The sequence below is a fragment of the Scyliorhinus torazame genome, chromosome 21 (assembly GCF_047496885.1).
Source record: "Scyliorhinus torazame isolate Kashiwa2021f chromosome 21, sScyTor2.1, whole genome shotgun sequence".
NCBI lineage: Eukaryota > Metazoa > Chordata > Chondrichthyes > Carcharhiniformes > Scyliorhinidae > Scyliorhinus > Scyliorhinus torazame.
In genome coordinates this window covers 14,890,733-14,905,477 of record NC_092727.1, presented here as the reverse complement: position 1 = coordinate 14,905,477, position 14,745 = coordinate 14,890,733, and the positions used below count along the sequence as shown (strand labels likewise).

At 46.9% G+C, this 14,745-nt stretch overlaps 1 protein-coding gene across 2 annotated transcripts; it reads left to right on the top strand.

Moving 5' to 3' along the window:
* Window positions 1-2,021: 2,021 nt before the first annotated feature.
* LOC140398185 (uncharacterized) lies at window positions 2,022-13,118 on the top strand. 2 transcript variants are annotated; one of them, XM_072486533.1, is made up of 4 exons: window positions 2,022-2,145; window positions 5,829-5,891; window positions 10,606-10,756; window positions 11,929-13,118. In XM_072486533.1, the coding sequence occupies exons 2-4, from the start codon at window positions 5,849-5,851 to the stop codon at window positions 12,521-12,523; spliced, it is 789 nt and encodes a 262-aa protein (XP_072342634.1). In that variant the 5' UTR covers window positions 2,022-2,145; window positions 5,829-5,848; the 3' UTR covers window positions 12,524-13,118. The 2 variants fall into 2 exon arrangements, with proteins under 2 accessions (XP_072342634.1, XP_072342635.1); XM_072486534.1 differs by having other exon boundaries at window positions 2,089-2,138.
* Window positions 13,119-14,745: the final 1,627 nt, after the last annotated feature.

The window sequence follows — 14,745 nt, the reverse complement described above, 5'->3', positions numbered from 1 at the left end:
CGCCAAAATAATCCGTGGCGCCCCCTCACCAATCCTGCGACCAGTGAGGGGCTAGCAGCCGTGCCGCGTAAAACTCCTGGTCTCCACAATAAAACCTGCTGGAGAATGGCCGGGTCCGTGGCAGCGCCTGCACCGCATGGCGACGACCTGAGGTGGTCGTGCCTTAAAACATGCCGCCGGTCGTGCATGGACCCGCCCTGCCAGATAGTGCCCCCCTGGCCACTCCCCCACCAGTCCTCGCAGAAGCCCCTCCGGCCAGCAGCACGGCTCACAAATGACTGTGGTACCGCTGGACACAGTCCGCAGCCGCCTCGCCGGGTTCCTGACCGCTGAGACCACACGTCAACCACGTGGGCAGAAACACAGCCCAACGGGGGCGGAGCATCAGGGGCAGGCCTTCAGTGGCTGCGCTAAGGCCATCCCAACGGCATGCGGTGCGTGATGCGCGACGCAATGATGCCATTTCGGAGGGTATGAGCATGCAAAACCTGCGTCAAACAGGCGCCACCCCTGAGTTGAGCGTCGGATGGGATTCTCCGTCCGATCTGGGATTACGAAATTGGCGGCGGTGAACGGTGAATCCCGGCCAGTGGGCCGGACTCTCCGCTGTTGGGATGCTCCGTTTTGCCAGCAGCCCCGGCGGTTTCCCCTTGGTATAGGGCTGCCCCACAATGGGAAACCTCATTGAGCAGCCGGCGAAACGGAACATCCCGTCTGCGTGCGAAACCAGAAGCCCGGAGTGGCGGGACGGAGATTCTAGTCCAGTGCCCTTCATCTGTCTGTTGCAACCCAGCAAGTTAAAACAAGTTGTCTAAAAACCTCTTTTAGAAAATAACTAATTACACCCTTTAGTTTCTTCCTGTGATTTTTTGTGCATATATTTGTTAAACGGCCATCAGTAGAAACGCAATTGGAGAATATACCTAACCAATTATTGGGGTCATGTTGAATGTGAGTTTGACAATATATTTGGGATGAGTGTTGTAAACTAAAACTCTTCCGAACCTGACCTGGAGGACCAATGGGATCCCACAGGGTCTCCTACGATCACTGCAACCCCATCACCCCCCCCCCCCCCCCAACTCCCCAGTGTGTTGACCATCGGAGGTCCACATCTCCCTCCTGAGGAGTGGATCCCCCTTCACAGCTGGGGTCACCATTTATTTTAAACAATTCCAAACTGCTCCAGGAGTGCTTCTGGAGGGAGCTGCACCCTTTGGAAGAAACCTCTTCGTTGGCCACCCCTGGGAAGATTCCCCAGGCGGGCACCCTGACAGTCAGGATGCGGAAATGGTCCTGACTCGTGACCAGGCCAAGAGCTGAGGATTCTGCCCTCAGTGAGCAACCCCGATTGTGTGGTGCTGCATGATGCCAACCCGGGCAAGGTGATTCCAGTTTCAACCCATCGGCTGTAATGAAATAACAGATTTCACCCGGGTCAATAAAGAAAGCTTACAAAATCTTCCGGAAGCCCTCTACTTCTGATTCTGGTTGATGAACTTACAGATATACCATCCACCAGGACACCAGATAATAGCTTGGTTATTTGTCACACTAAGTCAAATAACATGCTAAAACTTATTCAGGTGTTTTTATTTATCATGGTGAGGTATGAAGGTTGCCCATCACTCTGTGTCAGATCCCTTTGGAGAGGGAGAGCGAACAATGGGGAGGGGAGAAGCTTAAACAAATAGAAGCTCAGAACAATTGAGCTGAACTTGTCTGGGACAGTGCAGCGAATTAGAAATAAGTGCCGGGAATACGCAGCCGTGTCGCAGCCTCTATAGAGAGGAGATGCTTTGCAAAGGTGAGAGTTAAAAGAAGGAATAAAACCGTTTTTGATGGAGTGATGAATCTAATAAAAACAAACCATCTCATGAACTACAAATGCTTCAAACGGGTCTTTGTGTGACCAGTTGATCTTTGCCCTCCCCTGGTTGGAAATTGGCTGTTGTCAGTGTTGGCAACTTGGGAACTCTGAACTTTGATTCTGATACTTCCACATAATTAAAACTTACCAAGCACAGTTTACAGTTCTCTTCATTATCAGATGTGATAGCAGCTGAGTGATAAATACAAGGACTCTTGCGGGGCCAAGCAACAGAAGAAGCAGAGCCGGGTGAGAAACTGCCTTCAAGGTGAGAGGTGAGCGATGCTTCATTGATTTTTGCTGTTTTTCGAGTTGTGTCTCATAAATGGCAGTAAGGTTAAAGTGAAATGCTTGAGAATAGCATTATTTGCATTGCAGCATTATGCTCCAGGGTAAATGTTTTGGTAAACATTATAGATACGTGGTAGGTTAATCCAGTTTGAAAAATAACATTCACTCAAAATGAAATTTTATCCATAAATATTCATATGAGGAATTATTACCATGAATTGCAAACACTTGTTCTTAGAACTAGTTTTTGATCTATTTTAGTGAAACTAACCGCTTTGGCGAGCATTAAGTAAGGTTATTTTTCTCTGATATGGAACTTATAGCTAACGCACCCTCAGTAACAGAGAGAGGGCTCCAATATTCATATTTTACTTGGCTAAGTTGCTGCTACACTCAGGAGTTAAGCTTGCAATCGAAGTTTACAGGGCAGTGCAATACTGAGGGAGTGCTGCACTGTCTGCAGAGGTGCTCATCTTCAACTGAGCCATTTAACGAAAGATCCCACGGTACCACCACAAACAGACCACCTGGACGTTCATAGGTTTGATCATTTAAGGACCGTGTTGCCAAATTTGTCCAGGTAACAAGCTTCAGAGTGAACACTTGTGGCTGCTGCACCAAGATTGTATAGTCCTCTAAATGCAGGAAGTCAGTTTGATTTTCCCCCCAAAAGTTTAATTTTTTTTTGGTTGGGGGTGGGTGAGGGTGACGAAGTGGAGAAGGTGGGCCCACAACTCAATTTGAATGGTGAAACCCATCCTGATCAAGAATGTGAACCAATTAGGGATGGCAGCCCTTCCCACCGAGCCTAATATCAGATAAATGACATAAACACAGAGAGAACCTGAATTCAGCAAGGATTGAAATTCAGTTTCACACAGTTAACCCCGGTGTTGCCTCAAGAAAATCGAAAATTCTCCAGGTGAAGGCAAAGGAATTTTGCTTTTTATGAAATGCATTAAATGAAATTTCTGTATAGAACCTTAGTTAGGCCACACTTGGAGTATAGAGTTCAATTTTGGTCGCCACACTACCTGAAGGATGTGGAGGCTTTAGAGAGGGCGCAGAAGAGATTTACCAGGATGTTGCCTGGTATGGAGGGCATTAGCTATGAGGGGCGGTTGAATAAACTCGGTTTGTTCTCACTGGAACGACGGAGGTTGAGGGGCGACCTGATAGAGGTCTACAAAATTATGAGGGACATAGACAGAGTGGATAGTCAGAGGCTTTTCCCCAGGGTAGAGGGGTCAATTACTAGGGGGCATAGGTTTAAGGTGAGAGGGGCAAGGTTTAGAGTAGATGTACGAGGCAAGTGTTTTACACAGAGGGTAGTGGGTGCCTAGAACTCGCTACCGGAGGAGGTGGTGGAAGCAGGGACGATAGTGACATTTAAGGGGCATCTTGACCAATACATGAATAGGATGGGAATAGAGGGATACGGACCCAGGAAGTGTAGAAGATTGTAGTTTAGTCGGGCAGCATGGTCGGCACAGGCTTGGAGGGCCGAAAGGCCTGTTCCTGTGCGGTACTTTTCTTTGTTCTTTGAAATCCTACTGATGAACTGGTCTGTTAAAATCCTGCCCATGTTTACAGTCCTTTGTTAATGAGCTGGATATTAATATCCACAAAAAAAAAAATTCCTTTATTTCCCCCAGCCCCCGTCCTTTCCTCAAGGTACTGGCATATCTCGGGTCCCATGAATACAGGGGGGTTCTAGTGCCTCACTCCAAATAGTCTTGGTTTGGCCATGAAACTAGATCTTACTGGCTGAATTTTTGAATGACTCGAATTGATATACTTGCTTTGGAAGCGGTGCAGCCAAGGTTCACTAAATTGGTCCCTGGGATAATTTAGAAGGCTGAGTAAATTAGGCTCACAGTCCCTGAAGTTTAGAAGAACGAGAGGTAATCTCATTGAACCATACAAGATTTCAGGGGGGCTTGATAGGGTAGACGCTGAGATAAGGGAGGGTGGGGGGGTTTGGGGGCTTTTCCCGCCAAGTTCTCAGCAGCGGGATCTTCCGACCCCGCCGACAGTGAACACCCACCTTGGGTTTCCTGCTGATGACGGGGGCACGACGCAGAGGCGTGGGGGAAAATCCACCACCCCCTCCATTGTTTCCACTGATCGGGGATTTAATACACAGGGGCCCAGTTTCAGGGTGAGGGGCTGATCCTTAAGTACTGGGATGAGGGAAATTATATCATTCAAAAGGTTGTGAATCTTTGGAATTCTCAATTCCTGAGGATTGTAGATGCTCCACTGTTCAATGCATTTAAGGCCGGGATTGACAGATTTTTGGTCTCTCCGGGAATTAAGGGATATGGGGAGAAGGCAGAGAAATGATGCTCAAGATCAGCCTTGATCATATTGAATGGTGGAGCAGCCTCGATGGTCCATTTGGTCTACGCCTCCTATCTCTTGTGTTCTTGGGGTGGAAGCAGAGATGTATGTGCCCACATGTACCCCAGCAGCTGGTGTGATAATTAAAGGACCTATTAAAGCCACGCTCCACATGCTAGGCCTCAAAGTGAGGTCAAAATCCATGTCACGGGATGAAGACCTCTTCCTTGGGATGGGGGGCCGGTACTGCATGCAGCGATGGAACTTCACTTTTTCCCCCCTCCCCCACTAGCAGTCGCCATGGCCATTGGGACACGGCTGGGGCCTACGTCCATCCAATGTTGGCCTGACAGCTGCGGCCTTTTTAATGTTAAAAATGTTTCCAGTCTGAGGAGAGCACATCTCCTTCTCGGGTCGCCATCTCTCTCTCTCATTTCCCCCCCCTCTCTCCCTCCCACTCTCGTATCTTCATCAACAGTGTCCACCTCAGACAGTGCAGTTGCTGAGCTGTCAGTTTTGGAGGGCTCCCTATTGGGTCTCTAGCCTTGGGAGTCCACCCACCGTCCTTACTGAGATGGTGAGTGGGTACCCTGAAACACTTCACCTGCTTGTTGACTGTCAGGTGCCAGGCCCTGGAAACTGACCAGACATTTTGGGGGTCCCAGCTCCATAACGGGAGTTTAGCCGGATGTCCAGCAGGCTATCTAACTGTTTTCCAGTTTATCCTGATTGTTTCGTATCCCAGGACCCCATGTCCACAAACTCTCGCTTTTCATCACTCGTTAATGAGAAGAGGGGGAACAGGGATGATTCTATTCCCTCCCCATACAGGCTGATGGTAGCAAATTGAGATGCTCCATTATGATCCCAGCTCAGATGAACCTCGTCAAAGATGAAACCTGGAACCGTTTTGGTCCGTGGTAAAACAGACAAGGCGTATACCACCTGAGCCTTTGTGCAGTTAAACATTTTTAGTTCTATATCTCTGCCATTAAAGTTCCCAAAAGATGGAAGGTAACCATCTGACAGGATGAATGAAATAAATAAGGCGGCACTGTGGCACAATGTTTAGCACTGCTGCCTCATGGCGCCGAGGTCCCAGGTTTGATCCCGGCTCTGGGTCACTGTCCATGTGAAGTTTGCACATTCTCCCCGTGTTTGCGTGGGTTTCGCCCCCACAACCCAAAGATGTGCAGGGTGGGTGGATCGGCCACGCTAAACTGCCCCTTAATTGGAAAAAAAAAGAATTGGGCGCTCTAAATTTTTTTTTTAAATGAAATGAACATTCAATTAATAAATTCTGAAAATAATATTTTATTCACAGCGTCGATCCTTGCAGCCACCATGAAGGCAATTGTTATGACTTTGGCCATCTTTCTGATCACAGGTATGTGCATAAAATCCTTTCCCCTGAATAGGTGAGGAAGATTTGTTCAAATAATGGTTTTGATTTGAAGGGAAGCATTTGATATCACCGGGTTTAAAGGGTTCATTACTTTCATCATTTTATTTAACTCGTAAATAACGACATGCTTATGTAATCGACCTCTTAAGCATAATAAACCATAATTGTGACCGTAGAGCTCCTGAATACATCAAGGTGTTCAGTCTGGCGTTGTGTGCTGTTGAGGAACTCTGTAACAAAGCACAAAATTAAAGCTGATCTACGAATTCTACGTACATCAGATGCACCATTTGTGCAGGTCCCTGCACTAGTTGAACTAAATACCTCAGCGTTACTGCTAAACCTCACACCTTATCTCAGAAGCTACTTCAGCTGCCAGTTGATGGTCAGTGCCAGAATAAAATCGAGCCGATAACTTTATTGCTTAAATGATTTTTCTTATGCATTTTTGTGATTGGTTTATGGGATGTGGGCATTGCCAGCAAGGTCAGCCCATCCCTAATGGCCCTTGAGAAGGTGGTGACGAGTAGCCAGTTATACATTAAGGTTGAGGAGCTTACAGATCGGCGGCAGTCATTAGATAATTGATGTGCACATATCCCACCTTTGCCGTTGGTTTATGGGATGTACGAAGGGGCACTTTTTATTGAAACAAAAACGGAAAATGCTGTACAATCTCAGCAGGTCTGACAGATTCTGTGGAGAGAGTAGGCAGCCAACGGTTCGAGCCTGGATGACTCTTTGTCAAACCCATGTTTTATTGACACTGGCAGTGGGTAGTAATGTTAGGAGCTTTACCTTTGCAATGTATCACTTTGAGAATAAACCTAACACTGAGTATTGACTTCATTGCCCGTCTGTGAGAACTTTAAGTTTTGTTATGGGCCAGGGTTTAGAGAACCCCAAAGTGTATCATGGAGTTCACCTGACCCACAACATTTAATAGATTGTGGTATGGGGAGCACACGGCCCCCTCTACAGGTACAGCAGAAATGGAAAAGTATTTTTTGAAGCAAAACAATGTTTATTCAAGTTAACCTTTTTAAAACATACAGTGAACATCTTAGCAACCATGAATTCAAATACAACCCCCAAAGAATTCAACACTCAGTAATCCTTTAAGCTTTCCTTTTAACATCCATAAGACTTAAAACACCTTTTACCAGAAGCACAGCAGGTTAAAGTCACTACTGTTATTAGTTTTAAATCACCAGGATCGATTTACAGTCTTTAGATTACAGGGAGAGACTCTAATACACCTTCTGGCTGTGACTGCAGCTATCCAGCTCTGAAAACGAAACTAAAACACACCCTGCAGCAAACAGCCTAAAACGAAAGTAAAAAGCTGACAGACAGCCCAGCTCCACTCACTCTCTGACATCACTGCAGTAATAAACACCCATTTCTTAAAGGTACTCTCACTACAGATACTTATATACACTCCCATTTATAAACACCCATTTCTTAAAGGTACTCTCACTGCAGATACTTATATACACACCCATTTATAAACACCCATTTCTTAAAGGTACTCTCACATGACAGTTTGTTCCATCTTCTTGAATGTCTGTGGTGTAGGTACACCCAGTGCCCTGTTAGGCAGGGAGTTCTAACATTTTATACCAGTAAAAGTGAAGGGATGGCAATATATTTCGAAGTCAAGTAGGTGTGCGACACAAGTCACTATCCAATGATAAATGTTGGGTTATTCAAAATCCCAGAAGGGAAACTTGAAACAATTGCCCCCAACTGTATTTGGTAATCTGATATACTGTGAAGAAAGATTTGAAATCCAGAGAATGGTGTCCCAAACATTTTATGATGTTAAACAAAATAAATGTTTATCAAACAATAAAATAAACAGCAATAAAGTCAACTAGAAGTACACTTAACTAAAACAATAGCTAGACAAAGTATCGCTAACTGTACCCACTTGCAAACACCTTCATTTCACTACCTTCAGAGCTAATTCTGCTTGAAGGTCCACAACATCTTCTAGATTTTTAAAAACTATTTTTTTACATCCAGTAACGGTTACCACACCAGGCAGTTATATCTCTTTGAAGTTGCCTCTGAAGTAAATCAAAACAACTTGTTTTTCAAGGCAGGCTTTCTTCACAGACTCGGCTTTCTGGAAGGTGAAACAACTATTTCTCCTGTTGGCTGAGGTCTCAACCTTTGCATAGGTTGAATGCCTCTGATATATAGCTTTTCCCTTTTGATATTCCCTTATACAAATTGAAATCTTCAGAAGTCAAACTTAATTACCTTCATTTCGTAGGTCTACCTTTTGGAATGTAAATGCAATGTTCACACATTGTCGCCTCCTTTGAACCTCTAACACCTTGCTCAAACATGTTCTATTTCTCATTGTTACCAGCTTTCCTTAGGTGAACATCTATTTCTGTTTTGCTATGCTCATCAACGTATCAAAAGCACTAGCTCCATTAATCCAATCAAACTGTCACGGCCTTTAAGCAACTTCCATTTTCCAATAGTTTTTTAAAATATACCAGCAAAAAACATTCCAATTTATTGCATTTCCCTGATATCTTCATGTAATGACGTGTGGCGTCTGCACGTTCTCCCCGGGTGTGTGTGGGTTTCCTCCGGGTGCTCTGGTTTCCTCCCACAGTCCAAAGATATGCAGGTTAGGTGGATTGACCGTGCAAAATTGCCCTTAGTGTTGGGTGGGGTAACTGGGTTATGGGGATGGGGGGGGGGCGGTGTGTGGTTGGGAAAGGTGCTCTTTCCAAGAGCCGGTGCAGACTCGATGGGCCGAATGGCCTCCTTCTGCTCTGCAAATTCTATATTAAAAAAATTCTACATATATAAGGGAAATGAAGAGATTCACTAGGTTAATCCCAGAGCTGAAGGGGTTGGATTACGAGGAGAGGTTGAGTAGACTGGGACTGTACTCGTTGGAATTTAGAAGGATGCGGGGGGGGATCTGATAGAAACATATAAAATTATGAAGGGAATAGATAGGATAGATACAGGCAGGTTGTTTCCACTGGCGGCTGAAAGCAGAACTAGGGGGCATAGCCTCAAAATAAGGGGAAGTAGATTTAGGACTGAGTTTAGGAGGAACTTCTTCACCCAAAGGGTTGCGAATTCCTTGACCAGTGAAGCAGTAGAGGCTCCTTCATTAAATGTTTCTAAGATAAAGATAGATAGTTTTTTGAAGAATAAAGGGATTAAGGGTTATGGTGTTCAGGCCGGAAAGTGGAGCTGAGTCCACAAAAGATCAGCCATGATCGCATTGAATGGCGGAGCAGGCTTGAGGGGCCAGATGGCCTACTCCTGCTCCTAGTTCTTATGTTGTTATGTTCTGATCACTATTTTTTCTGACATACTTGACTTGGAAGGGAACCTGCAGGGGGTGATGTTCCCGTACATCTGCTGCTCTTGTCCTTCGCGATGGTAGAGGTTCCTCACTTCGTTACAAACATTCTGCGCAAATGGGGCAGATAGATTGAATTTAGTTTAAAAAGCAAACTGAATCAGGTGACCTGTTCACGACTGGTACTTTTATTGTGGGCTTATTAGTTGTGAGTTAATTTTATTTTTGGAAGTTATTGCAAACCTGTGGAATTGACTACCACAGAAAGAGGTTGAGGCCAAAACACATGTTTTCAAGAAGCAGTTAGATACTGCGCTTGGGGCAAAGGGGATTAACGGATATGGGGGGTGGGGGGGGAGGCAGGATCAGAGTTGGGTGATCAGCCATGATCATAATGAATGGCGGAGCAGGCCTGAAGGGCCGTATGGCCTCCTCCTGCCCCTATTGGGGGGGGGGGGGCGGATATCATCAAAAAATGCTATCCTGTCCTTATCCAGTATATTATTTCTGGGAAGGGCAATGGACAATGAACATCTGATGTTTCTCCCCTTGCTTAGAGATGCTGCTGTCAGGTGCAATACTGTAATGGCAAACCATTGCTGAGAAAATATCCTAACTCTTGGCTGAAACCTGATGTACCTTTGATTTATTAAAATAAATTTCGAGCACCCAATTATTTTTTTCCAATTGAGGGTCAATTTAATGGGGCCAATCTACCTGCCCTGCACATCTTTGGGTTGTGGGGGTGAAACCCACGCAGACACGGGGAGAATGTGTTTTAACCCTGACAGTCATCTCATACATTCAGATGGAAATGGTCGTGTTGCTTATGTTTACTTAAACTCCAGAAGGAGGCCATTCAGCCCATCAAGTCTGCACCGACCCTCTGAAAGAGCACCGTACCTAGACACCATCCTATCCCCGTGACCCAACCTAACCTTTTGGGCACCAAGGGGTAATTTCAGCATGGCCAATCCACCTAATCTGCACACCGTTGGACTGTGGGAGGAAACCGGAGCACCCGGAGGAAACCCGCGTAGACACGGGGAGAACGTGAAAACTCCGCACAGTCACCTAAGGCTGGAATTGAACCTGGCTGCCTGGCGCAGTGAGACAGGTTAACTAACCAATGTGTCACCGTGTCGCTCAAACTTTCAGATGATCTTCAGCAGAGGACCTATTTATTACACACTAACTCAAGCGAATGTACATAAATTAGTGTATTTCCTATATAAGACAAAAATGTCAGTCTGTGGATTTTTCTTTAAGTACAATAGAGTCCAAATGATAAATATGAAAAGTGTCTCAGGCCTGGTTTAATGATTGTTACAATTAAGACCTTTCTTCTTAAAGGAACTCGAGGCGCAGTCCTGTGGCAAGAGGAATCCCAAACCCATCTGAATGAGCTGAAAAATACTCTTCAGAGCTACTTTAACCAAGTGAGCGACACAGCTCGAGACACCATTAAGCACATCGATAACTCTGAAATCGGCAAGCAGTTCAAGTAAGTATTGAACCATCGCCAGTGTTCCAGCAAGCATTTGGCTATTTGTACAATAGAATAACATTATGATCGTAAGAGCAAATCACTGCAGATGCTGAAAATCTGAAATAAAGACGGAAAATGCGGGAAAGACTGCGGAGAGAGGAACTGAGTTAACGTTCCGAGTCCGTATCAGATGTCTGACGAAGAGACATACGGCTGGAAGTGTTAACTCTGATAGACGCAATTAAAAATGATTGTGAACGATTGTTTTTGACTAATTTACATTCGAATGGTTTAATTTTTTTTATTGTTTTAAAATAAATTTAGAGTACCCAATTATTTTTTCCAATTGCTCTTTCCAGGAGGCGGTGCAGACTCAATGGGCCGAATGGCCTCCTTCTGCACTGTAAATTCTATGATAATCTCTGATTAATCTAGGACAAAGGTTCGGCACAACATCGTGGGCCGAAGGGCCTGTTCTGTGCTGTATTTTTCTATGTTCTATGGGGCAATTTAGGAGTGGCCAATCCACCTACCCTGCACATCTTTGGGTTGTGGGGGTCAAACCCAAGCAGACACGGGGAGAATGTGCAAACTCCACACGGACAGTGATCCAGGGCCAGGATTCGAACCCCCGGGTCCTCAGCGCCGTAGGCAGCAATGCTAACCACTGTGCCACCGTGCTGCCCTTAGAATGGTATAATTCGGCTGAATTTTAAACCATAAAATGGGTGGGTTTTGGCTGGTTGGGGGGGGGGGGGGGGGGGCGGGGAGTGGGGGGGGATGGTGGGTCCAAAATCTCTTTCATGACACACACACACGCTTCTAACCCGCTCACTTCTGGGCTTAACTGCAGCTGGAAGTTGGGCAAGTGATTAATTTGATCAAAGAAGGCAGGTGGGAATGGCAGCATGGTAGCACAGTGGTTAGCATTGTTGCTTCACAGCTCCAGGGTCCCAGGTTCAATTCCCAGCTTGGGTCACAGTCTGTGCGGAGTCTGCACGTTCTCCCCGTGTCTGCGTGGGTTTTCCTCCGGGTGCTCCGGTTTCCTCCCACAAGTCCCGAAAGATGTCCTTGTTAGGTGGATTGGACATTCTGCTCAAATTATATTTTACAAGGACTAGTTAGCTTGGGGTACAAACATGTGACAGAGGTGGAGCCCTCATTGTAATCTCTGATTCTCTTTGCAGCCTAAGGATTTCAGAGAGCTTGGAGAAACTGAACAGTTACGTTACGGAGCTGCAAAAGATAGTGGCCCCTCTGTCCGATGAGATTCAAGAGAAATTACAGAAAGACAGGTTGAAGCTGGAAGAGAAGATTCAGAAGGACTTGGAAGAGCTCAAAGCCAAAATCCTTTTGTACACTGGTGATCTCCGTAGTAGGGTCAATCAGAGTGTTGAGGAATACCAGGTTATGCTCGCACCCCTAGCCAGCAGCCTCAAGAAGCACATTATTCAGAATACCGAAGGCCTCCAACCTCTAGCTCAGAAAGTCCAGGAGAAAATCCAGACCAATATTCAGGACCTTCAAGTGAAGGTTGCACCATTTACTGAAAACGCCCGTGGGATTCTGAATCAGCGGCTGGATGAATTCCACCAGAATACTTCCCCTTTTACCAGCAAACTGAGTGAAAGATTCTATCAGAACATGGAGGTGGCGAGACAGACATTCAGTCCTCTGGCCAAGAACGTCCATGAGCACGTCATTCCATATGCTAAAGACTTTAAAAGCAAGTTGACCTCGCTGTGGAAAACGTTCAATGAAAATTTTAATGAAGAACAGTAGGACAAATCAAATGATGCATTCAACAACAACCAACTCTGGTCCGTCTCGTTTTGCAGTGTTAGCATGTCGACATTCCACTGTTTACCTCAGTACTCTTAGGTTTTATTTATTCACTCGCCAGGATTCCAACATGCTGTATTAACAAACATGTAGCACTGAGTCTGTCAGAAGAATGTAACACAGGTTGCTTCCATTCTTGGGAAAACTGCTGTCACAAAGTGTGGCTGTCACACAATATTGCCCGCGATTTTCCGACCCCGCATTGATGCGTTTTCCCGTGGTGGATGCGGCTGGGGGGGGTGGGGCATTCAAATCCCTGTTGACTTTGGCGGCATTGGAAAATCCCGCTGGCGAGAGAGGCCTGGAAATCCCATCCAATTACCTTGTGATGGGGAAAGCCTGTATTTGCTGATCACCAGGACACGCTGCTCTCTGTGACCATTACAGACTGCTCGGCTGACACACAAACCTGATTTACTGCAGAAAATAAATGGAACGGGATGTTTTAATAATAGCTTTGAAATGCGTACTGTCTTGATTTCATGATGTTCTCAGGTGAAGTACTGTGTAATAAAGATTACTTGTTTAACGTGAATGTTATCCCCCATGCCTGTGTTTGTCACCAACACGCACCGTACGTGGCCGGTTTTGTTTAACTCTGCGATGAAATAGTCAGCAGCCAGGACAGACATAAAGGAAAATAAACTGAAACTGAAACTGTATCTTTGGTGAGGAATATAGGATTTAACTTGCTATCCTGGACAAGGTTCAGTGCTCTGACCCGTTAACAGGAGCTCCTACATACATGCTGCAGGAACTGATTATCCTGTCCAGCATTCTCCATTTATGGGTTATTATCTCTATGTTTTATCCTTTTTTCACTTACTGGTTTTCTCCACATGGCAGCAGGCGTGGCAGCCATCTTGTGTTGGCCAAGAGTCACAGTATTTCTGCATTGGCAATTGGATAAATGCAGGTATGAAATATTAAACCTGAGGGAAATCTGGTGGAGTTGAAGGGTGGGATTCTCCGATGTCCCACCGGGTCGGAGAATCGCTGGGGGTCGGAGTGAATCCCGCCCCTGCAGTCCTCTGAATTCTCCGGCCCCCCCAAAAATCGCCCCGGTGTGAATCGCGCCACCCGCCTCGGAGACAGGCGGGGACCGGCGTGACGCAATGGGCCCCCGGGCCGCCCAGATTCTCCGGACCACGATGGGCCGAAGTCCCGCCCGTTTAACGAGGGTCCCGCCGGCGTAAATCAAGGTTGGTCCCTACCGGCGGGACCTTGCTCCGTGGGCGGCCTCCGGGGTCCTCGGGGGGGGAACGGGGGGGGGGGGGGGGGGACGGATGATCTGGCCCTGGGGAGTGCCCCCACGGTGTCCTGGCCCTCGATCGGGGCCCACTGATCCGCGGGCGGGCCTGTGCCGTGGGGGCACTCTATTCCTCCGCGTCAGCCTTGTACCGCGATGGCCGACGTGAAGATCAACCCCCCTGTGCATGCGCGGGGATGACACCAGCACACGCTGGCGCTCCCGTGCATACGCCAACTCGCGCCAGCCGGCGGAGGCCCTTCGGCGCCGGCTGGCGTGGTACCAAGCCCCTTCCCGCCGGCTGGCGCGGTGCAAACCACTCTGAAAGCCTAGCCCCTGAAAGTGAGGAGGATTCGCACCTTTGGAGCGGCTCGACGCCGGAGTGGTTCCCGCCAGGGTTTGCGCCGTTTTTTCCCGCCCTGACGATTTGCGCAGAATCCCGCCCGAGGTGTCTCGTTCAGCTCTTTTAATTTTAATAATTTCCCTCTTAATTTTATTTACAAAAACTTCATAAAGTTGAAAGTAATGAGGAAAAGGAACATTTTCTTTACTTTACCCCGCGGTGGCACCGTGAGATGGGGGGGGGGGGGGGGGCGGGTAACACAGTGGCACAATGGTTAGCACTGCTGCCTCACAGCACCAGGGACCTGAGTTCGATTCCAGCCTTGGGTCACTGTCTGTGTAGCGTTTGCATGTTCTCCCTGTGTCTGCGTGGGTTTCCTTCAGGAGCCCCTCCCACAGTCTGGATTGGCCATGTTAAATTGTCCCTTAGTGTCCAAAAGGTTAGGCAGGGTTATGGGGATAGGGCGGGGGAGTGGGCATAGGTAGGGTACTCTCTCAGAAGACCAGTCCAGACTCAATGAGCCAAATCGCCTCCTTCTGCACTCTAAGGATTCTATGGTCAGCATGAATA